The 26,424-nt window shown below is 43.6% G+C and overlaps 1 protein-coding gene across 1 annotated transcript; it reads right to left on the reverse strand.

The window, feature by feature from the left end:
* Positions 1–1,301: 1,301 nt before the first annotated feature.
* Positions 1,302–3,739, reverse strand: CBLN1 (cerebellin 1 precursor). Its single transcript, XM_065734250.1, has 3 exons — positions 3,458–3,739; positions 3,212–3,331; positions 1,302–2,258 (listed from the first exon to the last, which is right to left on the reverse strand). Exons 1-3 carry the CDS (start codon positions 3,722–3,724, stop codon positions 2,061–2,063), a joined length of 585 nt encoding a protein of 194 aa, XP_065590322.1. The 5' UTR covers positions 3,725–3,739; the 3' UTR covers positions 1,302–2,060.
* Between the last annotated feature and the right edge of the window lie 22,685 nt (positions 3,740–26,424).

The raw sequence follows: 26,424 nt of genomic DNA on the forward strand, positions 1-26,424 counted from the left end.
CCTAACCCCGCGCCCCGTCCCTGTTTCCCCGCCTCTCGAGCCCCCTACCTGCCTCCGCCCGTCCCCGAGGAGCGGGGCACTTTGGCTGCCGGGGGCGGCCCCGCAGCGCTTTGTGAGCGGAGCCCCGAGCCCTGCCCGCCCGGCAGCTGCGAGGCCGCGCAGGAGGGGAAGGCCGCGCGCGGCGCGTCCCGGAATTACGGCACTTCTCCTTTCGGAGCAAACTTGCCGTCTCCCGCCGGAGCCGTTCATCTCCATCCCCACACGGCTCGCTCGGGAGCGGGGCGGTCGGTTTCTCTTTTTCCTCCCCTCGCCCCCACGCGCGCTCCCTGAAAACCCAACGATTATCAACGTGGATTTTTTTTTCCTTAATTCCCCTACATCTGCGTCATTATATTCGCATTAGAAATCAATCAGCTCCGGTCATTACCATTAGCGATCTACTCATAAACCAAACACCCGTCACGCTAATGAACCGAACGAGGCGTAATTCCTCGTTGCGTAAACCGATGCTCGGCTCTAATCAGCAATAAATTAAATCAGAAGTTACTTACATCAACCGGAGAGCGACAGCCGAGGGGCGCGGACCCCCCGTGAGCGGCGGGGAGCGGTGCGTGGCCGCAGAGCCCCTGCGCGTGCCCGGCCTCGAGGCGAAGCCCGGCGCTCCAGTTCCAGCTGCAGACAATTAACGAGGAGCTCGCGACCGGGGGACAACTCGCAGCTGAGGGGGGTTAGTTACTTAGCAGAGAGGGACAAAAGAAAAGAGAAAAAAAAAAAAAAAAGAAAAAACGCATCAGCGGCACCTGCGGCCCTCGGGCGGGTCTCTGCAGCCCGGCGGCTTTGCGGCTTCGGCCCGGGGGAAGCAACGACGGCCCTCGTGCGGAGCCGAGGCCCCGGCTGCCGTCTGTTATCCCCTTCCCTCGGCCGCCCCGAGCTCCGGCGGGACCCGAACCGGCGGCCCCGGGCACCGAGCCGGCGCGCCCCGCTTCAGCTCGGCTTCGCGTTTTGTTCCAACCGAAATCCTCGTCCGCACCTTTTAAATAGAAGTAGTTATCTCGTCGCGTGCTGCAAAACGATAGCATTTCCACCTTTAAAAGCCCGTAAACAAAATAACACCGGCCAATAAATGCTGCTAGCATCGAAGTGTACATCGTAAAGCCGCTTCAGACGGCCGCATAAAACGCGCTGTGCTTTACAGGCTGCAGTACAGACAGACGCATCGACAGAGAGTGCGGGAGCTCGTGCCCGGGGCCGCGCCGCCGCCTGCAGTGAGGAACCTCAGTGCGGGTTAAGAAAAATAAAAGTCCCATTTAAACTTTATTGAATTAAAGCAAAAATTAATTTTCAATATTCACACATATATTACAGAGTAATAGTAAAAGTTCAATATACTTCCTGGCGTTTAGTTGGGCCACATTTTACAAGAGCAAAACAAGCGTCAAAACATTTAGCAGCCTTAAATTTCACAATCACTCAGAATTACATAGAAATATTGAAATACTGCGGTCAGCCCTCGCTGCAAACAGTTCTTCTCGCAGGAACGTCTCCTTCTGCCTGCGCGCAGCCACATCTTCTCTTCCACCGTAGCATCCATGTGTTCAAAAATACTTTGCGCTTTTGTTTTGTTGTTTGTTTGCTTTTTTTTTTTTTAAGTTAAAACTCAGAGAAAAGAGTCGAGATTAACATGTTTTAAAAACAAAACTACAAAATATGCTGTAAAGGACAATGGAAATACCTAAAGTCTACTTGTGTGAGGCAGAAACCGTGGGGAACGATGGCCGACTACACAGTGACACAGAGATGGGAACTAATTCTGTGGGAGGAGAGAGGAATAGAAATGGGGCTGTGATCAATTATCGTGTCTCCTGCCTGTTGGCTGCAACACAACGGAAATAAGGAGTAATTCTTCAAAGCGATGTACACAACCTAAGCAGGATTTAGCTTCTTAAATATTTGCACGTAAAAAGTCTGCTGTCCACAGCTCCATACGCCCAGCTGGGGCCGGGAAACTTGCAGGAGATTCTCTGACTTGCAGCTCTCCCTTCTCTTGGATGAGATGTGGTTTAAAGCGGGAACACCAGAAATCCAGAGAATGTCGAGTACTTCCAGCCCCCCATCAGGTTCCCTCTCTCCAGTTTTAGATAAGCTCTGTCTCCTTTCTCCATCTGTATCAGCACCCCGTTGCTGGCAGCTTCTCGGGTCACATCTTGGTCTCCTGCAAAGGCAGAAATCACTGGCCACCCATTTAGCATCAAACTCACCTAAAGAGCAAGATAAAACAAAGCCCTCCGTCAGTGCAAGGATCACCTCGCAGGGGAAAGCATCATTAGGAAAGGGCCTCTTTTGGCAGCTACAACTCCAGCCCATAAAACTGTAACAGCAATGTGAGCCCGGCCGAGGCGTGCCCTCCAAGAGAAGAGGGCTTTCACCGCTGTTTTAGAGCGGCAGCCACATCAAAACCCGTGGTGCATATAGAACAAGGCATTGATCCCATTCTGAAGGATTTCAGTGGGGTGCCCATATGTTTTCAGGCTATGAAAGAGCTCTGCTCACACTCACTGAAAGGTGGCTCTATGTGGAACCTCAGAGCCGTGCGGAGCGCTGCCACAGCCGCCACTCGGCACGTCTGAGGCGTGCTCAGGGGTGTTTGCCTTTGTCAGCCACCGAAGGCAACGTACCACAGCAGTCAATAGGCATTCCTGGGCTCACACTGCTGATCCCAGGACTCTGTACCCCGTATTAACAACGTGCTCCCTGCCCAACCTAACGTGGGAAGCACTACAGCGCTGTAGCTGTGCGTTCACCTTTGCAATGCGCATCGCTGCACATTTTCTGCCTGGGCTCTGCTGCCCGGCTTTGGGCCGGTACTTCCGTATCCCTACCCAGAGGTTTGCGCGCATCGAGCCACGCAACAAAGGCATGTATGCGTACAGTGCGTCCGCATGTCTGCATGCGGTACTGCGCCCGTGCATTCCGGATGGGTCCGTGTTCCGGGCGCCCCGCAGCACCCCCGCTCCCAGGAGCCCTCGTCGGCCGAGCAGCGCTGGCCGTGCTCCGTGCGGGGCGCTCCCGGCCCTCGGGACGTCAGCTCCCGGCCCGGGGCGGCTCCCGCTGCCGATGGAGGCCTCGGAGCAGCGCGGGGTCCCCGGAGGCACGGCAGGACCCCGTCGCGTCCCGCTCCGCTCCCCCCGCGCCGCTGCTCCCGCGGGCTGACCTGGATGGTTTGCCTGTTGTAGACTTTCACCACGTGAAAATTAAAACTGTAAATTCCTTTCCTGGGCGCTATAAACGTGCTCCTCTCCGAGTCGAAGTTGCTGCCGATGTTCACTAGTACCTGCAAAGGAAGGGCACCGTCAGCGCTCCGCCGAGCCCCGGCTCCCCCCTGGGGCGGGCAGAGCCCCGCGGGGCGGCGCGTCCCCTATAGCCCCGACAACTTCCCGCCCGCAGCCCCGCACCGCACCTGGTCGAAGTAGATGATCATGGTGCGGTTGCTCATCTCGGAGGGCTCGTGGTTGGTGCTGCGGATGGCGGAGAAGGCGACCTTGGCGCTGCCGGAGCGCACGGAGATGCCGAGCGCGGTGCCGGTGGGGTCGGACGTGGGGTTGGAGTCGCACACCACGAGGCACTTCCCCTCCAGCACGATGGGCTCCGTCTCGTTCTGCCCGTACGCCAGCCACACCGCGCCCAGCAGCAGCCCCAGCGCCAGCGCCGGCCCCGGGCCACGCATGGCGCCGCGCTCCCTTCGCTCCGCGCCGCGCGGTACGGCACGGCACGGCACGTCCGGGCACGGCACGTCCGGGCACGGCACCGCTCCGCTCGCCCTGCCCCGCCGAGCTCAGAGCGGGGCCGGGAGCGCCCCGCCGGGAAGGAAGCGGCCGCGAGCAGGCACGGCAGCGCCGGCGCACATAGCGCGGAAAGGAGCGGTGCCGCGCGGTGCGGGGAGGTGCGGTGCGGGGCCGAGAGAAGCCGCCCGCAGCCGCGCGGGGCTGAGGGAGGCGGCGGGAGGCGGCGGCGCTGCCGGGGCTGCCGGCGAGCACAAAGACGGCGCGGGGCGCGGCCCCGCCTCCCCACCGGCCCCGCGCTGGCGTCAGCGCCCCGCGCCCGCCCCCGCCGCGCCCGACCCAACCGGCGCCGGCCCCGCACGGCCGCCGCCAATGGCCGCGCAGTCCGCCTGCCGCCGCCGCGCTTGTTAGGCGGCGCGGGAGCGGGAGCAGGTGCCCAGCAGCAGGTGCCCGCCAGCCGCCTGCACCGCACCGCACCGCACCGCACCGCACCGCACCGCGCAGGTAGGAGCGCAGAGGCGCCGCGTGGGGCCGGGGCGACGCGGGGTGGAGGGTGCGGGAAGCGAGCCGGTAACGGGCGGGGTGGGGGCCTCCCGCCGCCTCCGAGCGGCACCGTCGGGGCGCGCGGCGATCCCTGCGAGCAGCCCCGCCCGCGTTACGGTACGATGCCCTGACCGCGCCGTCTCGTTCCGTAGGAGCAGAGGGGCTCGAACGAGAGGCGCGGTCCCGGCTCTAAGCAAGAAACTTTCTTCGCTCACCGAGCCCTCCTCGAGCAGCACGGCGCTCCGCTGCCAGGGAGCTCCTGGCGCCGGTCCGGCCCCGCCGCTGCCGCCCCGCGCCCTTTGGTTGCGGAGGGCCGCCCCCGGCCCCGGCCCGACGGACCCCGCGCCGCGTCCGTGCCGGAGGTGCCGCCGCCAAATCCGGACTGGAGCAGAAGCGATTCACTATGAACTGTGAGAAACGAAGCGCTGCAACAGAAGTTTTCTAAGTGGCAGATGCGTGCAAAAGTAAACTTGTATTCAGACATTAAAATCAACTGGAGTTGGTAGCATCCTCTCTGGAAGTTAAGTACCATTCAAAGCTGGTCTCTGGGTGCGCAAACCAGTACAAATTCGGGGAAAGGCTTTCATTTATCTGGGCTGTTCTCACTGTTAACCCGGCAAATCGCTCTCTCTGCAAACGGGTGCCAATAAAACCTTACTCCTACTGATGCGCCGGCGCGCCCGGGGCGGTGAGGGGGTCGGGGTGCGCTCAGCCGATGGGGGAGCCGGGTACCCCCGGGAGCCGGGTACCGCGGCGGGACGGGCAGCAGCACCGAGGCGGCTGGGAGCAGGGCAACTGCAGCGGGGAGACGGGGAAAGGAAGACGGTCGGAGCGGCGTCGGAGATAGCAGAAACAAAAACTCTCCTGAGAAGTGTGAAATGATAAGGAGGGGGAGGAGCCACACACAAGCTGCCAGGAGCCATCCCGCTGGCAGCTTCTGGTCTCTGATGTATCGCTGCTGAACTGGGAGCCAAGGTCAGAATCAGAAACTTTCTTCAAATAAAATCGTTATTTCTAAATATGTCTAAGGGGCTAAAGCAAACCAGAATCAGTCGCTATAAGGATTTTGCTTCCTTGTCAATACTGGTGAAATGGCAGAGGGAAATGCAAACTGAAGGAGCACAACTTTGGTAAAAGTTCTGAGTGCTTGGCTACACGTGTTTGCTTGGCTTCTGTGTGTGTGTGAAAATATATCGATATATTCCTCTTTCAAGGCGCTTCCTCTGCACAACAGACACATCTCTTGTGCTACAGTGCAGCTTTCTGTAGCACTGTTGTGGTGGGTTCCCTCCTCAGCTGGAGTTCACCCCTGATGATTCCAGGGGGCTCCTCTGGGAGAAGCAAGGTGGGCTCTGGTTCCCAGCTCCCTGGGATCTGAAGGATGGAGATAACAGGGAGAGCAAGAACTGGGGGGCCCGGGAAAAGGTACAAAAATCTGTCAATTTCCCAGAAGCCCTACCCTACAAGCAGAAGGCAGGCAGACAGGCAGGGGAAAGTGTAAAGCTTCCTGTGCCGGGCACCATCGTTCCCATGGGCTATCAGCATTGCACACTTGACTGGTGGTGTAGCACCCAGCCTCTGCAGCTCTGGCTTTAATGCAGTAACGCCAGCCATGCAAATGAGGTATTACTTCATTTTCATTAAATGTCACATACTGTGCTAGGCAGTTATGTTGGTTTTCTCTGCATTGATAACAGGCTCTTATTTGTACTGGGAACAAAGAGAGAATGCTCAGCAGGAGGATGTATGTACTGATATATAAGAACATGGCTTAATTAGTGATGTGTGCCAGAGAGCTCCCAAGCTAGGAGTGCAGATTTGCAAATCCAGATGTTTACAGAGGGCCATGAATTACATGATTCCATCTAATTGCAAACTGCTTTGTTAATCAGTGTCACTGAAATACAATAGGGCAATTGTTGTTCAGATACAATGACAACTATGTCAATGTATTAACAAAATATGGTATTTATTACTGGTATTAGACTGAAACTGAGGTATTTCTCAACTAGGGCCCTTCTTTTGGCATTGTTTTCAAAAAATTTCTGTGGGTATGGAGAAAATGTGTGAACCATCTACACTGTGGTAACTAGCCCTGAGCTGGTTATATGGCTGGTTGGCTGGTCTGGTTTACAGATTCAGAATGGACTGTCAGTATGTAAAACTCCCCTAAAGCTTCAACCATGTTTAAAGAGAAACATCAACTAGGAAATAATCTGGAGGGAAAAGAATAACTGAATGATCCCCATAAATTTGTGATGATCCATTTGAGGACTGGTTACTACCCTTCTTAGACAATGAGAGGGTTGCCTGTTTTAGTCCAGAAAAAAATATGGAAAGACCAAAAAGCCAGCTTTTTGTTTAGCTTTTTTTTTTTTATCTTAGAGAAGCAAGTTGAAAGCTCAGAGGTACTGCCTCTAGAAACCTCTAATACTGAAATACTTCTAGATACTCTAGAAACTGAAATATAATTTAGCCATAAAGCAGTTGAAACCATGAGCAACAGCAGCATTACCAGCCCTGCATTACACTGCCAGTGAACCCTAATCCTCTTTTAGGGAAATCACCCTTGGAAACTCAGTCTCACTAGGCACTTAAGTGTCCCTTATCAAAAAAGCCTCTAATAAGAGAAAGCGTAAGCTCCGAAAACAAGTACAGAAAAATCTATTAGAAGTCTTTGTTTTTTCCTTCAAGAGAACAATTGATCGAGAGTCTAAGCTGGCTGTGTATAAAACCACCCTTTCACAGACTACTTGCCTTTTGATTTAATTCCTCTTGAGTTAAAAATACAAGGTCTGGCCTGTAACCAGATAACTTATATGAAATGTGGTTTGTTCACAGTTCTAAAATGCAGTTTGTTCTCTGCTATATTAGTTGAACAGTAAAAAGGCAATTTGGGGATTCATATTTGCCCTTATAAACTTCAGATAGCCCTCTTCCCTAGCATCTGCTGGGATTTTGTACAAAGTCTGAAGATGTGTGAAAATGAGATTTGGAGCAAAAGAGCTCTTGCTGATCTATACTGTGCACTACTACAACTGTTTGATTTGCAGTTGTAAGAGAGATTTGCATGCATTTATGGTGATTTGCTTACGGTGTCACCTTCAGCTTCCACAGCAAGCAATTAAGGTATCTCAAAGAGCAGGTCGAGTCCAGTGAGAGCGCACAGCAGGAGCAGATAAGCTGCTGGGGTCCCACCCAGTAGCAGCGATCTGTCATCCCACTCCCTATGGAATAAGAATGGCTGCAGACACGCTGCACTGTGTGCCTGCCAGCACAGGTTTTGCACAGCAGAGAAAAGACAGAATGGCACAGGCGGGCTGCTTCAGGTGCCAGTGGGGAACAGCAGTGGGCCAAGGAAATTCTCTCATGATTACTTCTTGTTGTAGGAGAAAGCAAGCACAGAGGGTAAAACACAGCCAGTAATGTGAACAGCTGAAGAGTGCATAAGCTTTCTGAGACAGGGACCTGAGAATAACTGCCAGATAGACAGTTGCATATATTCATATCCAAATCTTCTGTAATTTTTTTTGTTCCAATTAAAACAGACTGGTTCCTGAACCTAATAATGCCTTACTTCCTATAGAGTAATTGTTCTGATTTTCTACTTTCAGATCTTACTTCTGCCCAGTGACTAACAAACAAAATAACCTTAGTGTTTTCCCAGCATTTTGATGTATTTTAAAACGTTCACAAAGATTGTGATAAAATGTTTAAACAAAAATTCACATTTTCCAGTTGCAATTTTGGCAAATCTCAGTCTCAGAAATGAGAATTTTTGATCTTCACAGGTAACTGTGAAGGAGGTCAACAGGGAAATTGTTAGATGATCTTAACCAAAGCAGGGACTGCAGCAGTAAATGAATATAAACCTGTTGACCTCGAAGGATCATTGGGCTGCATGAATAGTGGGTTCTGTACTTTCTGAAGAACAAATTTATTAAGACAATGTGGGTAATGTCATCTGCTGCTTTTCAATGGGTGCCTACAATACAGCGACTTCTAATCTCCCATTTATACATTACATTGGATAAAGTTAAAAGTGAGAAAAACATTAGCTCAACGTCAAAGATATTGGAAAAAATCTATCCTTGAGACAACCATTAAACATTCTGGTTTGTACAGCTGTAACTGTCTATATATCCATAGTGCTGCTAAAGCTTTTCTCTTTCTTACTTAAAAGTAACACTGGATATCAGTCTTACCTTGAGAGAGCATCTTCTTTAGAAGCAGATCTCTTTCGTATATACTGATGCCATGAAAGTTACTTAGATAGGAAATCATCAGGTTTTCCTTCAGGTACAAAAAATTCCTAAGCAAGCAAAGATGCCAATGTCAGGAGCTTGACCTGTTTTACTTGTCATACACTTCAGTCAGAACAAATGATTTGTTGCAAAGAAATAACTCAGAATGAAAATTATTTGCTATTCAAATAGGTAATTATATTTTAACAGGGCAAATTCCCAACCCAACTTGCCAGAGAACACTCAGCTAAAGCCAGCATGTGTTGAGACAGTGTGTGTGCTCACTGTAATTGTAAATGAATATACCACAGTCTTGCTTTCTCGTCTGATTTAAAAGAATTAAAACCAACACTGTCCAAATTTTAACTGAAACTCCTAATAATTAGGGGCTATTAGGGGCTGTTGGTTAGCTTTATTTTCTGCAACAGTTCTGTTGTATTTGAGGATTCTATTTCAATGCAGAACTAAGAGCTGTTTGAACAGGTAATCCAATTTTCTCTGTGTAATTCAGCCAATGATTTTTTTTCCTGGCCCTTAGTTTTGGCTGTGTTTCAAGATAAGCGTTGAAACTGCAATACTAAAAATAACCTCATTCAATATATTTTATCTGAAAGGATACACCAGGACGGCCTACAAACGATTGGTAACATTCTGTTTTTGTTTTTGTTTTTAATTTATTTTTTACTTACTGAGGAAGCCTCAGTTACAGGGTACTGATGGGGACTTCACAGTGTACATCCTCCCCTCTAGCGGCTGCTCCTCTCACAGAACAGTTGCAACACTTCGGCATTTCATCTGCACTAGGTCCAAGTGATGGGCACAGCATGGAGGGAAGCTAGACAGAAAGAAGACATTAGATACAATCTTCTATGCACTAGGAAATTCAAATCTTGGAGTGATAAGAGCCATATGAAGACAGAGATGCACAAGAGCTGCAGATCTGGCAATATTTTTGTGCAAAACATATTTTCCTAGAAACATGATAGTAGTTGTGGTCTCCTGCATGCAAAACCAGCTTCACAGCCATTTTCACAGCAGGATTGCTCTCTCCAGCTGGATTTGTCCATTCTGGTTCTGAACAGAACAGTCTAGGTCTTTGTAACCTACAGTAACTAAAAGATTTCATTGGTATTTGTCAGTGCTCTGGCAGAATATACCAGCAAAGGCCATTAGATACATCCCCATTTTCATAGCAATTACTGGACATACTATCTCAAAGTACATTTCCATCAAAAATCAAAATCTAACATGAAGTGACTATTGGATCCAGAGCCTCAACTTTTAAGCACAAGTCATCAGCAATTAAATTTCTAATATTAATATTTCATTAATGTCTCTTCCTCCTGAGTAACTAACTCATTATTCAACTAGTCAAATGTGTTCACAGCCTTCCTAGCAGAATTTAGATCAACCTGTGGTTAGAGAATAACTCCCTAAAATAATTGGTTACTTTGAACTTTGGCTGGGACAATTCTCACTGCATTTATTCCTCTCATTATAAGTACTAATAATTTTCTCTGAAATACTTATGCGTATTTTCAGCCAACAAAAAAAGAAAGAAAATTCCATCAAATACTGAGTACAGCTACTCTTTATCATAAGATTTTACAAATTCCCCACCAGTGAGCTCATTAGTGTAAATGATAGAACCTTATCTCAGGTTTAAAGTCAGCATTTTTCCTTAGCTACCATACAGCCTGTTTTCTTTCAAGACATGATAATGGAGAACTTTACTCTTGAGAGCCAAGAAAATATTCCTCTTTTTTTGCAGGGCAACTGAGTAGGGCTGGTATAAACAAGTAGACCAAGAGGGATTTTAATGCTGCTGGTATCCTTGTGGAGGCCTTTTCCAAAAGCAGCAGAGCCTCTGCAGGAGAAAAACGTGCACATTATGACACAGGCAAGTTGTGCGGGGAAGACGACAAAGGAGGGCAGAAAATAAAGGCAAAATAAAATAATACTCTTCCCTTCTCCTCTGTTCTGCACTCCAAAATCTTTGTGACATTGACTAATCACATCTTCATACTCATAGATAACCCAGTATAGCAACAGTATTACTCAGTACACACTGGTTCTTCAGTGTTGGGAAACCACAGTGATGCTGGCAACAGTGCAGGAGGTGGAAGTCTCTTCCTTGCTTTCCAGAATCACATGACAGAAGTATGAGATATGGAGTTAAGCTCTTAAAGACACCAGCAACTAGAGATAAAGGTAACACTTAAAAAATTTCAGTTGAAAAGGATCACTTCAGATTACTCTTAGTGGCTGAGTGAAAAGGGAGGGCAAAACCCTGTGTGCCAACCAATCTTTCATGACTTCAGGTTGGAAAGTATGAATCTAATAATGATACGTTTAGCCCATAAACAAGCATGTGAACACTGATCCATGCTGCTCTCAGTACCTCAAAATATGTCTAATGAAGAAGGTCAAAGGCTACAGTTGCACTGGTCAGAGGGCTTTCTGTGTTTGGAGTAGCTGATCAAAAAGAGGGGTGAGCTCATCATAATCAGTATGTTACATGTTCATCTGCTGCTTTCTCAATCTGTAACATCGCTAATTTCCACTCTTCCGAAAACATCCAGTATTGAAGGATGTTGTGCCCCTGACCGAGTGCCCCTCCCCCCAGAACTCACTCAGGCAAAAGCCCGTTTTGCTCCCAGCAGCGCTCAGAAGCTCTGCTCGCATCCACACCCACAGGTCCCAGGGGCTGAGCGGGTGCCTTGGCACGTCAGCCCCCAGCGGGTTCTGTGAGCTCCTGCGGCTCTGTGCTCCAACCTCAGCGCGGGCAAGCTGCAAGGCACTTCGCTTGAGTGACATGAGAGGAAATAGGGTATCTGCAGACACGAGAGGTTTTCTGCTGAAATGCTACCAGTTTGCAGCAATGCAACAAACAGAACAACCACAACATGTAGATGCTTAGATTTTGTATGTCTGAATTAAGAAAGACTGGAGAGACATAGCTGTTTGTGCCACAGATTCACTGAAGGAAACCTATTTCTAGCCAAGTACACCTTAGGAAAAAAATGCTGAATGGAAACATAGTGTTTTACTTTGGGGGAGAGAGAATATCTCAGAAAACAAAACGTCTTCGATTCAGTAATTGAAAAATATAATTCAAATACTATGAAGCTATGAAACAGAGTACCATTAATAATGCTTGGCCACACAAAGCATTCCCACCTCTAAATACTGTGTTTCAGCTGTGCAGCAAGTTGAGCCTGTGTTTTGCATGTGCAGATGGGTCACCATCACCACTGCATCCTTTGCAACTCTTGTAAAGATTCATCCAAAGCCTATCAGGCTCCAGGTCCTTTTTTTTTTTTTCTTTCATCCTTTCTCAGTCTTGAATTCGCTTAACAATCTGTGGATTTTGATGTTTTTGTTCATTTCTGAAGCTGCATTTGCACTACAAGATAAGAGGAGAAAAAGAATAAAAAGCAGAACTGCTTTACACAAAGAGTGAAGTTTCAGATTTCTGTGCTTTTTTTCATGTTCATAGAGCACAGGGAAGTGCCTGTACACCGCAGTAAGCTCTGGATCAGCTACAAAGCTCAGGGCTGTGGAGAAGGGATTTTTTATTTATTCAGCATCATAAGGACCCCCTAGTGGCACTGGTGTGGAGGGTGGCTGGGATATGCAGGCTGTTCTGTTCTTTCCCAAGAGCCAAATCTACTTGTTTAGGAAACTGCTGATGTATGTGAACTTCACAGGAGATACAAATTGTGCTTAGTGTAGATGTGGCTACTGCCTGGCCCAGATTCTCCTTTACACTGGAATATATTTTGCATGTATATTAAATATCATAGAGGTAGAAAGAACGATAGATAAAAACAGGCACCTAGCTCTCTGTATGTGTGGCTTTCACATGTACATTTTATCCCTGAACAGAAAACCCAAACAGTTCCAAGCTTAGCCTGTCAGAATTACCATATTCTCTTACATATTCCTTCCCGTAACCATACCCACAAAGGCCTAGTCTATCAGTGCCCCCAGAAGCTTGTGACAAACTGCTGTTTCAGTAATTACCGAGCATCTGTATTACATCTGTGATACTACTCACTGGAGGGGTTCAAATCTAGAAAGACAGACATCATCATTTTTCTTTTGAAGCTAAGACCAAGCCTGAGTCACTGAGCTGGACACTGACTGGCTCAGCAGATCAGCAGTGGCACCAAGCGTCTTATGTTTATTGAACGTAACAGAGGGGAACAGTGAGATGTGGGATGGAAACAGCAGTGATACAAAGGGAGCTAGACAGCACTGGATAAGGAATCCAGTCAGGTATTAGCCAGCCACCAGGATGAGCATATTCATAAAAAGATCATTTGACGGTCAGAATCAAGAAATAATGGGAGTTTTGCTTTGCTTGCAGTCCCGTGTTTGGACTGATTCACAGTTTACCAACATCATTCATTGTTATGTATTTGCCAAGATTTAAATCTAAAAGGACTTTTCGCACTTGATGACTTTTAATTATTCTTTCAGCTTTTCATGCAAGCGTGGATTTCTTCATTTGGATTATGTAAAACATTTACCAGTGGAGAAGCCTAGCTGCATTCAATGACTCTGCATTACTCCATTTTCTTAGAGGGTCAGCATAATTCTTGAAGACTGAAGTGTAAGAATTGTTGCATTGCATTTGTACACTGCCTGTCCTTTATCGATGGGAACTCACCCCAATGGCCTAAGTGCTTTTGCATACTGGGTTTTATTTACAAATTGGCAGTAAAGCTCTGCAGCCTCTTGGATTGTTTGCAATTAATTGTGTGCAATCCCTTTAGGCTTCAAGATTTCATAAATGATAATAGATTCTAAAATGCAAACCCATCAGCTGTTTTGCATATTGCATATATTTTTCATATTTCCAAGACAGGACATATGCAAAATCATTTTACTGTGGCACAAACGCAAGAAAGATGACTTGGAAGAAAGGACAGGGGCCACGGATTCTGTTTCTTATTTTCCCATTCACATGCTGCAAACTGGGTAAGTCATCTAATATCTCTCTGCCCTTTTTCTGCTGCTGCATATGGTTATTTTTTCTTAAGAGCTTGAATTCAGTGAATGAAATTCTAAGTTATTACTATTAATATATTCCAATAAACGGTTGCAGTGCTTAGCGCTGCTTTAAAGTCAGTCAAATAAGCATTAAAGAAGTTGAGAATTGTAAGAAACCTCAGTTCAGTCCATCTGATATGCCTCTCTTGAAATGTTACCTGTGGGATGACCTTCTCAAAACAAGAAACTGATAAAGCTATATGTGCTATAGGGATCCTGGCGGCTTGAGAAGCTTTTTCTCTCATCACTCATCCATTATGAATACACTGTCATGAGTAGTGGCCCCAAATTACTAACAGTAACTTTTACTACATAAAGCATTTCAATGTGCCAGTAAATACATTATAACAACATCATACCTATCGCTGTTCATACAACTTTCTTCTAACTACTTTCATTATTCTCTCCTTCGTCCTACTCTGCCTTACTGTTGTGAATTATGGCAACTGTTGGAAAAGTGACACGCACTCTAATTATACACATAATACCATAATTGAATCAAACTACCTTGTTTCCCAAAAATGCTATTCTTTATTAGCTGGCAGGCAGCTTGTTTGTGATCCTAGCATTGTCAGTCACATCAGGAAAGCCATCTCGGTAATAAAACAGCTATTGTAGGGGAAGTGTTATTGGTTCTGCACAGAGCTCTTCAGCAGTAATTATGTACAGCTTTTAGTAATGTTGAAGCTTACCCAAGCATCACTGAAACAAACCATTCGCAATGACATGCAACGATGCCTGTACAGTATTTTTACAAGCGAACTGAAATAAGACATTTTGGTGGTAACATGTAAATTAGCCTTGAGGCAATGCAATGCTCATCAAGTGTGTAACATTTAATTACAAGACCATTGAGCATGAGTCCTCTGAGATTTTTCATCCCTACAATAGAAAGATTATCCCACTGAACAGACAATTTGATTCCTCGTATCAGATGTGGAATGAATCCTCCACTCCCTCAGCAGGCCAAGCAGGCATTTAAGGAGCGATGTGTTTCAGAACCCTACCTGGTAAAGTACTTGGTGGAGGTACCAGTGCTTAAGATACCTTGCTGAATTCCATCTGCAAGGAATAGAGACTTGTAGTCTCCAGGTACAAAGTACCATAATCATAGGGAGTATAATCTAAGGAAGGAGAGCTTGGTCTGGGCCATTTTGATTTCTACCTTAGTGAACAAAGCCATATTGCACTTGAAGAGCTACATTATGGACAATGCAGTGTCTTCTAACATTCATTCAGAACTGGTTGTTTCCAACATGCCTCAGAGCATAACAGCACAGGAAGCTCCAGCAATTCTGGACTGGTGCACTTTGCATCCACATGTGTATGGAAATACAGACCAGATTTTTCACTGGCGCCAGCCCGTAGCACAAACATTACTATTTGTCTCAGCCTCTACTTCTAGATACATCTAAAAAGGATAGTGAATGCTCTGCTGTGGGGTTTAGGATGCAAAGTGGATACACAAGGGTAGGTTGTTCTGAAAATAATGCCTCCCATTTATTTCCATGGAAGCTACAACAGATACAAAGAGCACAATAACCCTGTTTGGTAGGGTTCAGCTACAGAACAGTTTCTCAACACAGTCACCACTATTAACTATGCATTTTCACCAGTGGTGCTTAAAAAGTCGCACACAAAGGCTGCACCTCTCTCAAAGGCTGGCCAGACAGTACGAAATACACAACTTTCTTCCATTTGTTTCTCTGACTGACTTTCCTCTGTCTGACAAACACCTGCAGCTTCAGAGCCCTGCTCAGCGCCTGGTTAGGGCCCCCCACCCCCCGTGACCTATGCTCTCTCTGTTAGAACGTTTTATTTTCTAGTTATCTACATTATTCTTCAAGTGAAGTCCTCAATGAATATACTCATGGATGTTTTTCATGACTAACCCTATATTGACAAAATACAGAAATTATCTTCATGGAAACTGCTAACTATCTCATAAGGTAAGTTTTGTGGCAAAGACAGCTTAGTGAGGGTTGCTTAATTTGATGATGAGTGTTAGAATTTCATATTTTTTTTCTTAAATTCATTAAGCTTGGAGTTAAGTGCATATAAATGTGTGTAAAATTCATCATTTGTCTAAAGCATTGTAGAAAAATTCTACTATTATATTATTTTTAGTCCGTATCTTTGATGTATGGCATTAAAATCAGAAAGCTGAAGTGGGAAAGAATAAACCATACAAAAGTTTTGTTCGTCATTCTAAGGGCCTCCTCATTTTTGAGTTTGGAATACTTGAAGACAACATTAGCATTTTGTCAGGAGGAAGGAAAGTTTACAAGAATTTGATTGCGAGAACTGATTGAAATTAATTAAACTGAGTTCTGGATTATAAGAATCACACAATATCATTAGCCATTCAAAAATCCAAAATTGATGCTGTTTTCAAGTATGCTTGAGAGGCGAAACAATATCCTGCAGGTTTGCTGGAGATAGGAGTTTCATTTTTAATATCTATTTATAACTGCAAATATATTTGCTAACTTACTTGTTTGTTTAGATGTTGGAAAATGAGAAGCCTGAGGAACTGGCTGTCCTACTGGATGCGGTGAGGGATACAACCAGATCAGGGACAGCTACTGTTAATGTTCTGACAGGATCTAGCTTCCCAACGCTCAAATATTTGCTTTTTATGCAAATAGTCATCACAACAGCATGCTCAATCTTTACTATTGCATGATTAGTGTTCACATGTCTAATCAATAAATCCCCAGAGCCTTTCCCTCTAATGGCTGTTTTGCTCAGTCTCTCCAGTAGGGAGGTCTGTTTAGCAGCAGGTTTTCCGCAGAACAAAATGTGGAATCAATAGCCTGAGAATAATCTGCCATTGAATACTGTGTTGAAATATGAAATATTTGTATTTTTCCATGCAAGTTCTAACAGACCAAATGACTTTTCCGATACAGAAGTGTTTAGTGCCCCATATGGGAATACATCATCTACACGATTGCCAGCACACACAATCGGATCTCTCAAGGTCACTGTTGAATTGACTGGAGAGCTTCAATAAAGCTTTAAAGTCACATCATGCAGATACTGAACACCCACCTAAATGCTTACAAATTGCCTCTTAGTGACTACAGCATGTAGGTGAGCATGGCCCTGGGAGGATGCGTGGCTTTCATCCTCTGAGCTCGCTCCAGACCTGTACCTCCCTGCTGCTGCACATAACAAAGATCGAAATCTTCTCTGATCTCTGTTCTAGGCCTGATCTGAGGAGAGGATCCTGATGCCAGCCTCCTCTCTTGGTTGGTTTAACCAGCACAGTACATGACATCAGCCCACTCCTCAGTACTCCAAGAGTAGGGTCAGAGCCAGGGATGCCTCTGCATGCACATCAACACTGCCCCCCAGGCAGCTCTCTCCAGCTTCAGTTGTACCAAGTGATCATTTTTAAAATTGAAAAGTTAAGCACACTAATGTTCTTATTAATAATTATAATAATAGTGTTGATTTAAATGGATTTAAGAGCTATTCATAAGTGGTTTATTTTCTTGACTCATTTAGTATAGCCACAAGAACAGAGTAATCTCCACAGATGTCTCTTCTGATCTGGGATACATGTGTTCTTATCCTGGCTTTCAAAGCCCTCAGCAAAGGGTCTGGGGTTACATTTTCTTTTTTAAGTTGGTTTCCTAAGGAAATGAGGGTCATGCCACTGCTGTCTGTCTGTCTGTCCTTATTTGTCTCTCATACAGCCTCAAATAAACTTTTTAGCTTGTGAGAAAATTTCATCAAAAATACAAGAGCATTGCATGTCTCAAAAATATATGTATACTGGCAAGAATTCATGGACATTTTTCTCACACAAGGTCATTACTTTTTATTCTATATGGCAGGTCTACGAATTCTCACATCATCATTCCTGTTACCTATCATCCCCCAGTTATCTATAGCCTACAGGCATGGGATGATCAGGCCTTCCCCAACTGTATCCAGAGCTCTGGTGATGTGGCTAATTGATGAAGTATAGTAATGTGCTAAGCAATTTAGGAATGTCATAGCGAAAAACAGAAAAAGACCCAAATAATGAAAAATTACTGATAGTCAATCATCTCATGATTCTATAAAAGGTGACTCTAAACAAGACCTCTTGGAACTCTAAGACCACAGCAGGCTGTGGCTTGGGAGCTCCCCCTGACTATTCTCAGGGAAGACTCCTTGAGGTTTCACAATCATCTGCTGACAGCCAACACATTCAATGAGTATTACACTCCAAATGGGGAAAATCGTTAGTTGTGCAACTAGAGAATCCCCAGATACACTGCAGTTGGTCTTACATGAACCCAGCCATCCTAAATCCTGTTAGTGCCATAGTTACGATTATTATTCTGTTAAATTACTACCTTGCAACAATAAACACAATTCTTACGAGTTATTTGCATTCCTCCCTTCAGTGACGGAGAAGAAGGAGACACAAATCTCCACTGTTACTGAGCAGTCAGCAGCAGCCAAAGGACAAACCAACACTCATCACTATTGATGTTCATCAGCACAAGGCTAAGTTTGGACAAGCCAGTGCAGCAACTGCATCTTAGCTGGTGAGGGTACATTAGGGATGCCTGGTGGTAAACATCAGCAAGAGGCTTCAAGGAGCAGAGGGCACAGCTCTTGTAGGCAAGCCTCTGGTTCTGCACTTTGCAGCTGCAGTTACAATTATGTCATCTTCGGGACGTTCTGCGAATGACATATGGGAATACAATCCCTGTTTTAGAGATGTTACAATTAAGCAGTATGAATTATATTACCTAAATATTGAATTACTGACTGCAATATAATCTCACCAATCAAAAACTCCCTGGCTGCTCTTAGATAGGGTCTGATCCTGTTTGTTCTTGTTGTTGGGATTTTTGCTAAAGCAAAGCTCCCACTGAATATGACAGTGTAGTATGAAACAGGCTGTGCTGCTCTGCATTTGTTTAGTAACACTTGATAGGGTAGTGTGAACATACTTATTTGTATATACTTTGTAAGTAGCAGCACATGCTGGTAGACAAAAACACAGAAATAATTAAAGAAACCAAACCACTGATGGCAACTAATGAAAAAAATCACCACTATGAAACACAAAATCAATAGATTATGAAAGCTACTCCAAGGCTTCCACTACTGTAATCTCAAGGCTTTATTATCAAATATAAAAAAATCATTACTGCAATATCAAAACATTCATGACAACAAAATAAAAACTCCACTCATTCTATTCCTGCAGGGATCTGATCTAAAAATCCACAAGAAAAAAACACATAATTGTGAAAATGGCAGTTGGTCAGTTCCATCATTCAGCCAGTCTGGGTCTGTATCTGTACACTAGTCACTGCGTTTCAGTGCCACCAATGTAGATAATTTCAAAAGAATTGCTCAAGGAAACAAACTATAACCAAATTAGACACAACATGAAACCTTTTAGAAAAGCTCATAAATGCTGCTGTCAGGTGCTCTACTTGAAGCTTAATGTCTTTTTTAATTTAGTATAACTCATTCTCTGTCATTTTGAGATAACAACTTATTATTGAAAGTGGACCCTACCTTGCCTCCTTCAATTCTTACCAATTTTGACTTTCACCACATCTACTTTTCTCAAAAGCAAGAGGCACTTCAGATAGCATGGGAAACTTTCATTATTGATACACTGAAGGAAGCTTTAATGAAATAAACTTTCTGAAAAAATACTTCTGTTCATTGGCACCTTTCATATATACTTATACATAGTGCTTTCACAGCTAAGAACTCATTTTTGAGCCTTCAGATAAACAAAGCTTGTAGTTCACAGTGGTAGTATTTTAGGGGATCATTTTCCTTTTGCTTGCCTAACAAGAAAAGGAAAAAAAACCTTTCTGGACCAGTTCATTCATGGTGATCTGTTTATTCCTGTTTGGCATCTGAAACCCACAATCTGACCTGAGATTCATAACTCCAGTCAACTCTTTGTAGTGCACTGACGTATTTCACAAATATAATAAGCTCCTCCTGTACCTGGGAGCAAATCATAAGTATGCACCAGTAATGAATGAAATGAATAAAGCTTATTGCATTTCCATTAAAACTTGTAAAAATTATATTTTGTTTGTCTGGCTTTTCTTCTGTGGGTGCTGGTGACAGACAGCCCTTCTGAATGCTCAAAAGATGCACCAAGTTATCTGACTAGACAAAAATGAGATTTAAAAATTCAAAGGAATACACAGGAACAACAGAGTTAAACCACGCTGCTTCAAGTTGGACAAGCTCACGTGGCCTTATGCTATGATGTTACATATGGGGAAAGACCTGTGAGAAAAGTACCCTACCCCCCCCCAGAATGAGATCTCTGTAGGTGAAGAACATCAAACCAAAATAGCACGTGAGCAGGGTTCAGATCTGGCTTATATATTCTGCCTATACGTCCTTGGCTTTTCTTCTGCTACAGGAAGGGTGTCTGAGGCCTCCCTCCAGCCTTTCAACTGATAACCTACTTCCTGACAATAACTAGCAAAAGACTAACATTGCTTGGCTCTGCAGTAAACTCAAAACAGCCCACAGGCATGGTGCAGGGTCAGCCTGCTGCTAGGCTGTTTGTTTATTTTGGTTGACATTTTCCTTTGTTGTCAACTGTTCCTTGTTATTCTTATGTACAGCCCTGCACATATCCTATCTGTTTAACTGTCTTTGGATAAAAGTGGGTATTTTCCCATGTCAATAAATGTTCTGGTGTGAAGCTGTGAGCTGGCCTTCGAGAGAAACACCCCCCGCTGCGCATCTCACTTCTGCACTGAGTTTTCTTTGTTAATCATGTGCAAAATAAGAAGGCTTTCTGTCTAGCAAAAACCCATCATTAATTTTTCATATGAGCACTAAAGTCTTGAGCAGAATCCTTAAGTGGCTTCAAAGAAAAAAGAGTAATAAAACCAAAGAGCTACATTTTCCTTTTCCCTTTCTTCATTATTTGATATTTTAAGAAAACTTCTTAATGCAGTTCTCTCAGTTTCACGGTGACACATTCATTTTGAAGACTACATCTGACCTTCAACTTTGTCCTTCATTAGCAGGACTGCACCTAAACACGCCTTCATTTTACTGCAAATGAGACAGATGCAATGTGTATTCTGTTCAGCCCCAGCATTAGGATTATCCCAAGAGTGGCATTTATGTTCTTGTAGTTCTTTGGTATAAATAAATATCAAAGTAGGAAGACCAATCTGTACTCCACTAGGAACAATAAACTAAAATAATATGGCACTGATTCTGTTTGGGTTGTCTAAATGTGTTTTTATGATTGTATATGTTTATGGCTTTCTCACACAGCCACCATGAATTCCAGGCAATTAAAAAGGACATGAGTTCTGAAGCATTCTAAAAGGGGCTTTGCTTCCAAATGGTATGTATTAAAAGTAGAATACATTTTTTTTGACAGAACTACTGCAAAGTCAACAGTCACACATTTCCCTTGCTCCAAATTTCTTGCCCTTCTTCTCCTGCCTGCAATAACTGATTAGAATATTCCTCTAAGTTGAGAAGAAAGGGAGGGAAAGACTGTTTTTATGTTTGCACATATATTAGATGCATTGCTGGCATAAGCCTGCAGGCCCAGATTTCAAAGCAGCTCAGAGGTAGTATATAGCTGGTCTTGTATCAAATGTATCAACCCACCTATATGCTAAGCCACGTGTTTTTCTACATTGAAGAAGTTCCATTTCCAAGCTCCACAACTGAGAACAAGCCTGTCTTTGCCATACAAGGCCCAGTTGACCTCCACTTGACTGAGCAGCACAGATTTTTGAGAAAATTACCTTATTTAAGTGGATAAGTACTTCTGCTTCAATATATCAAGACCTGGCACGAGTTAACTGAAAAAAGATCTGAACAGAAAAATAAAAAAAAAAAGTAGAGAAAAAGCAGTTCTTTTGATCATAAAGTTACAAACTGTTGGCTTGGTTTTGTCATTTACATAAATTTAAACACGGAAAAAAACCCAAAACTTTAAACAATTTTCCAATTATGACCTGAATTAAGTCCAGTTTCAAAAACTTATGTTCAATACTTAGAAGAACTTTCAACTACTTAGAAGACTACAGAATAATGGGTTTTATAGGTAAATCAAAAGTGTATTTTCAAAGGTAACAATATATTGTTTTCCCCACAGGTCAACTGCACAATTTTATACATAAGAAAATGCTAATAAATGGAAAAGAGAGAGAGTGACAAAGTTTGTATTTTCTCTTCCCCTCAGTAACTGTTAGGAGTTTAAGATTCCTTAATTTTAAGCAATCTATATCCTGCTCCACAGTCTTCCACAGCAATCAGTGGAACAACTCATATTCTTCCCCTCATTTCTAACATGGAATCGGGTTAATGGACTTTCCCCAGGAGATATTTTAAGGACTTTGGAAGAGATGCAAGAGGGCAGGAACTGATGGGCTGTGCTTGTCAGCCTTCCTCCTATCACCTGCTACAGCAAGTAGGAGGAAGACTGAGGTGCTGCCAGTCAGACTCCTCATTCCCTTTCTCTATGCAGTCTACAGAGATGTTCGCGTTCCACAAAAAGAGTTAATTTAGAGGTTATGATGGAGTCCCTATGCTTTTTGATTCTTTTTGTCCATCCTTAGCTTAAACTCTTGCATGACTCCTTTTCTCTTTCTCTGTTATAAAGCTATAAATTAGCAGTTTAAAACTCAATAGAATTGCCATTCAAATTTGGAGTTGGACTACATGACCTTTAAGGGCCCATTCCAACTCAAAAGATTCTATGATTTAAAAGAGATGTACTCACTGGAGTAATGAAATCCCGTACAGGGTAGAGATGTACCAGTCCATACTGGCACCCATGTACTAGAAGAAGAGCTTTCAATCGGTAAAAAGTAGCAACAATCAACACTGATGTTATGTGACAATGAGCAGGGTCAGACTAACCCCTTGGTCAGAGTGCAGTTGAATTATTGAAGAGCAGCTAATTAACTGCATGGCAAACAGAGAGCTTCTATTTCATTCCTCTTTAGTAAAGTATGAATGAACAGTAGGACAGGGTACACACAAAGGGTACAGGCAAACTTCTAACTCAGAGAAAACAGAGCCATCAGAGTCCACAAATACCAGTACTTTAGGGGAAAATCACTACGAATTTGTGCCACTTTGGTTGTAAGACATTGCATCTCCTGTACTGCTCACTGTAGCTTTGGACATTCACCTGTTACATAAATAGATTAATCACTGTGTAGTCATAAAAAGAACTATTATCCCATCGTGCTTAAGTGCGGAATGCCAGCTGTGTTAATAGAAATGTATCATCATGTCATTATTAAATATTCATATTGTTGTATCACCAAGAGACCAATCCTGTCAGGTTTCCTCTGTTAAATTATTAATAAACAGTAGTCCCTGACAAGCTGACATGCGTCTGTGAAAGAGTAAGAACTGACACAAGCTTCTTGTGTTTCAGAGGAAGGGTGTAAATCCTACTCAAGACCCATGTTTAATAATGAGATCCTTGCAGAAGATGAAACGGGTGATCCTGTGACAACCTTTGGCAAGAAGAGGGCAGAGAGAAAAAACCTGACGAGCCAAAAGTGATTCCAAAGACAAGTGGTATTAATCCTGTCCTGCTAGGGAAGTTAGGAGGCAAGAAAAGAAAAGAAAACAAATAGAATAAGCAGTTCATTACATTTAAATTATAGCCCAGTTTTCACAGGTTTACCCAAACCAAGTTCTAGAAACCTAGAAAGAACCTAGAAAAATTATCCCTAAGTCATGAAGGCTCCCCTGGCTATTCAGGGCCAGTGTCTAGCAGCAGATCCCAGAGCTGCCCCCTGTAAGACAGTGCTGCAGGAGCAGAGCTCTCCTCCTTACCATGTGGAATGTCTCCTGCTTGTCTATTACAACAGGAAATGTTTTGAAATCCGAACAATGCAAAAGATCTGAGGGCAGACAGCACAGATAATGAAAAGAAAAAAGAACTATTACTTGGAAATGATTGTTGCTTTGTCAGTTCTCCTTAATTTCCTCAATAACTGGTAGAAACCGTTCCTTAGAAAATATTTAGGAAATAACATCCATAACACCATTTCCCTGCCTCAGTCCTGGTCATTGTTTCTGTACTTTTACTTTTGATGACAGGTGAGTTTCAATTGTAGTCATTTTTATGAATACTCAGTGCATAAATTATGCAAATACAGTCTCTAATTTCAGAATACATTTCAAAGGTTCTCCTCACCTTGAGATGTATAACAAGTGCATAGCATTTAATGCTTCAGATGCTTTATGATAAAAAATTTTGTTTCAGAAAATGCCCATAAAATCCCTACAATCTCTTATGAAAGCAGAATTCTGAGAAATTGAATATCAAGGTTTGCACCGTTTGATCTCCAATTAATTTGTTAAACTTAGGTAAATAATATGTCTTCATGCTGTAGCATGTAATATAATTTGAAAGAAAAGCTATTTTTGTCATTTGTAATTGAGTACGGCCCATGGCTAGAACAAACTGACCAGGAGGCAGACTTTAGCAGATGCAAAGCTTATTTGATGCTGTTGGAGCTATTCAACTGTAACAAAGACTATCTGTATCCAAAGGGAGTGCCCAGAATTTGATGGAATCAAGGGAACAAGACCTCCCTTGGTTCAAGGATGGAAAATAATTTCCTGCATTGCCATTTTCATTTTTGAACTTTCCCTTGCTATTCATTAACAAATTCAATGACGTTCTCTGCACAATGAAGAAAACTTCTCATTTCACAAAAAGCTTTTGGATTTCAAATAAACTTCTTGTCAAATGCTGGCAAGAAAGAGATTTCTTAAAATGATAAACTCTCCCTGCATACGCCAAAATACTTCCCCAGTGCATAGTCAATGGATACTTATGTAAAATGAACCAGCTTGATCAGGAGCAACTGAACAAGGCTTTGGAGCAGTCTGTTAACTGATGTCTTACTGACTCAGTAAGGATGAGGAAGGAAAAGTATATATTTTGTGTGTTGATAAATCAGGCAAAAATGTCTGAAACTCCGTTTTTTGCTCATCTTGCATGAGCTCCCTGACTACTGAGTTGCTGGCCACAATGGCTCAGGCAAAGGCTTCAGTTTCATTTGTGTAAAAATCAATTTTTTTGCACCAAAAACATGGCCTTGGCCTTGAAATCCAGTGCCTTACAATGCCTCACCATTTAGCACAAAATTACTTGTTAGCCTGACTTGTATTATTTTTAAATTAATCTTGAAAACATTGAGATGGCACCAAAAAAGGGAAATAGAGAAATGTGAAATTGTCTTGAAAATCATGTGCCATACATATTTTTCTTGCATTACAATTAACAAGCGGAAGGTCAGCTGTCTTGCAGCTATTAGGTCTGTTTGCTGTGCGTCACAAGCCCTTTCACAAACCTGACAAATCTCTCTCATTAATAACAAATGACAATCTCTTCGGTGCTACAATACATGTTACATTTAATCAATTTGCTATTTGTATTCATTATGTACATCTACTGTTTTGGGTCATGAAAAATTGAAAAGTAATTACAACATGGAAGAGCATCATGGATAACAAATGAGATAAGACTAGAAAATGTTCTATTAATTGGTCAGTTGTGCTTGTCAGTACATTGAAAGTAGTTAAGACAGGGAATGAGATAAGACAATTCTACGCCTTTGAAGTGAAACAGAGCTTAAGGATAACTACTGCTATGATACTTTTGTTATGATAAAAAGTCAATCATCTAAGCACTATGGTGCTACAAGGAGCTTTAGAAAGCTGTTTAACTACAGCTATTACTTGAAGAAGTCAAAGTAACTTCCCTGATTGAATTGTATTATAGTACAACCACCCTATAAATAAAGCCTGTCAGCATCTCCATCAATGCCCCCACTGCCAAGGGCTGCTAACTCATCTCTTTTACATTTCAACAACCTCAAAGAGGCAAACAAATCAATGACTCAGATGTCTATTTCTGTACTAAAAAGGATGGAACAAGTTAAACTGGTTTTAATCAAGAGAATATCAAAATGATGACAAATATTTAGGATTTCAGTTGCATTTTCTTGTGTATCAGAACTGAATGTAAGTATTAACTTCAAAAATGAAAGTAGAAGAAACTTCTGTCTCTACAAGAGAGACTAACACTATCTGCATTAATGAAGAGATGCCAAGTACTTCTAACCTGTTTATAAGCCGTTGACCAAACCTATGAGTCTACCTTACAAACAGGCAAAGCAGAATTTCCATGTCACAGTATTCTAGGTTTTTCAAGCTGTGAAAGAACAAGGGCTAGTGTATCAGCAGCAGAGGCAGTACTACCATTTTTACCCTTTGTTTTTTTATTTCCCCACATCGGCAACATGTTTTTAAACAATAGCAGGCACTCTGTCCACTAACCCAGACTAGCCAGTGCTCAGCTGATCACAGCCACTGTTTTGTATCTGTACAGTAGACAGTCCTAAAAATAAATCTTAAAAAATTATATCTGGAATTAAAACAAATGTGCAAGTTCTTAACTAATTCCTATGCTTCAGAATTAAAATTTGCCTGTATAATTATGCTTCAGAAGAGGCAATGGTCAGGGGTTCCTGCTATGCAGAGTCATGATTGTAGACTTCAGACTGTTTCTGCTGAAAAGGGTAGCATTAAGGTTGAATCAGAACAGAAAGCAGAGTAAAGAATTAAGGATAGAAAAAGGCACAGCTGACAATCACGTTCTTGAGAAAGAGAACCACAGTGACAAGGGGAGGGCAAAAGTGCTGAAGGAGGTGATGACTGCATCGCCCTGACATCTGGAATGTAGAGTTTGGTCATAAAAACTCTTCAGCATTAGTAATTAGAGTAGCTTTTCTTTG

Source organism: Cyrtonyx montezumae, unplaced genomic scaffold (genome assembly GCF_038088225.1).
Source record: "Cyrtonyx montezumae isolate F1298 unplaced genomic scaffold, pur_monq_1.0 scaffold_17, whole genome shotgun sequence".
Lineage (NCBI taxonomy): Eukaryota > Metazoa > Chordata > Aves > Galliformes > Odontophoridae > Cyrtonyx > Cyrtonyx montezumae.

Excerpts from the sequence above, each read along its gene's own strand:
- CBLN1 (XM_065734250.1), bottom strand. The coding sequence starts at position 3,724 with ATGCGTGGCCCGGGGCCGGCGCTGGCGCTGGGGCTGCTGCTGGGCGCG. Across the intron at positions 3,332-3,457 it reads TGATCATCTACTTCGACCAG|GTACTAGTGAACATCGGCAG; the intron begins GTGCGGTGCGGG and ends CTTCCTTTGCAG. Across the intron at positions 2,259-3,211 it reads ACAACAGGCAAACCATCCAG|GTGAGTTTGATGCTAAATGG; the intron begins GTCAGCCCGCGG and ends CTTGCTCTTTAG.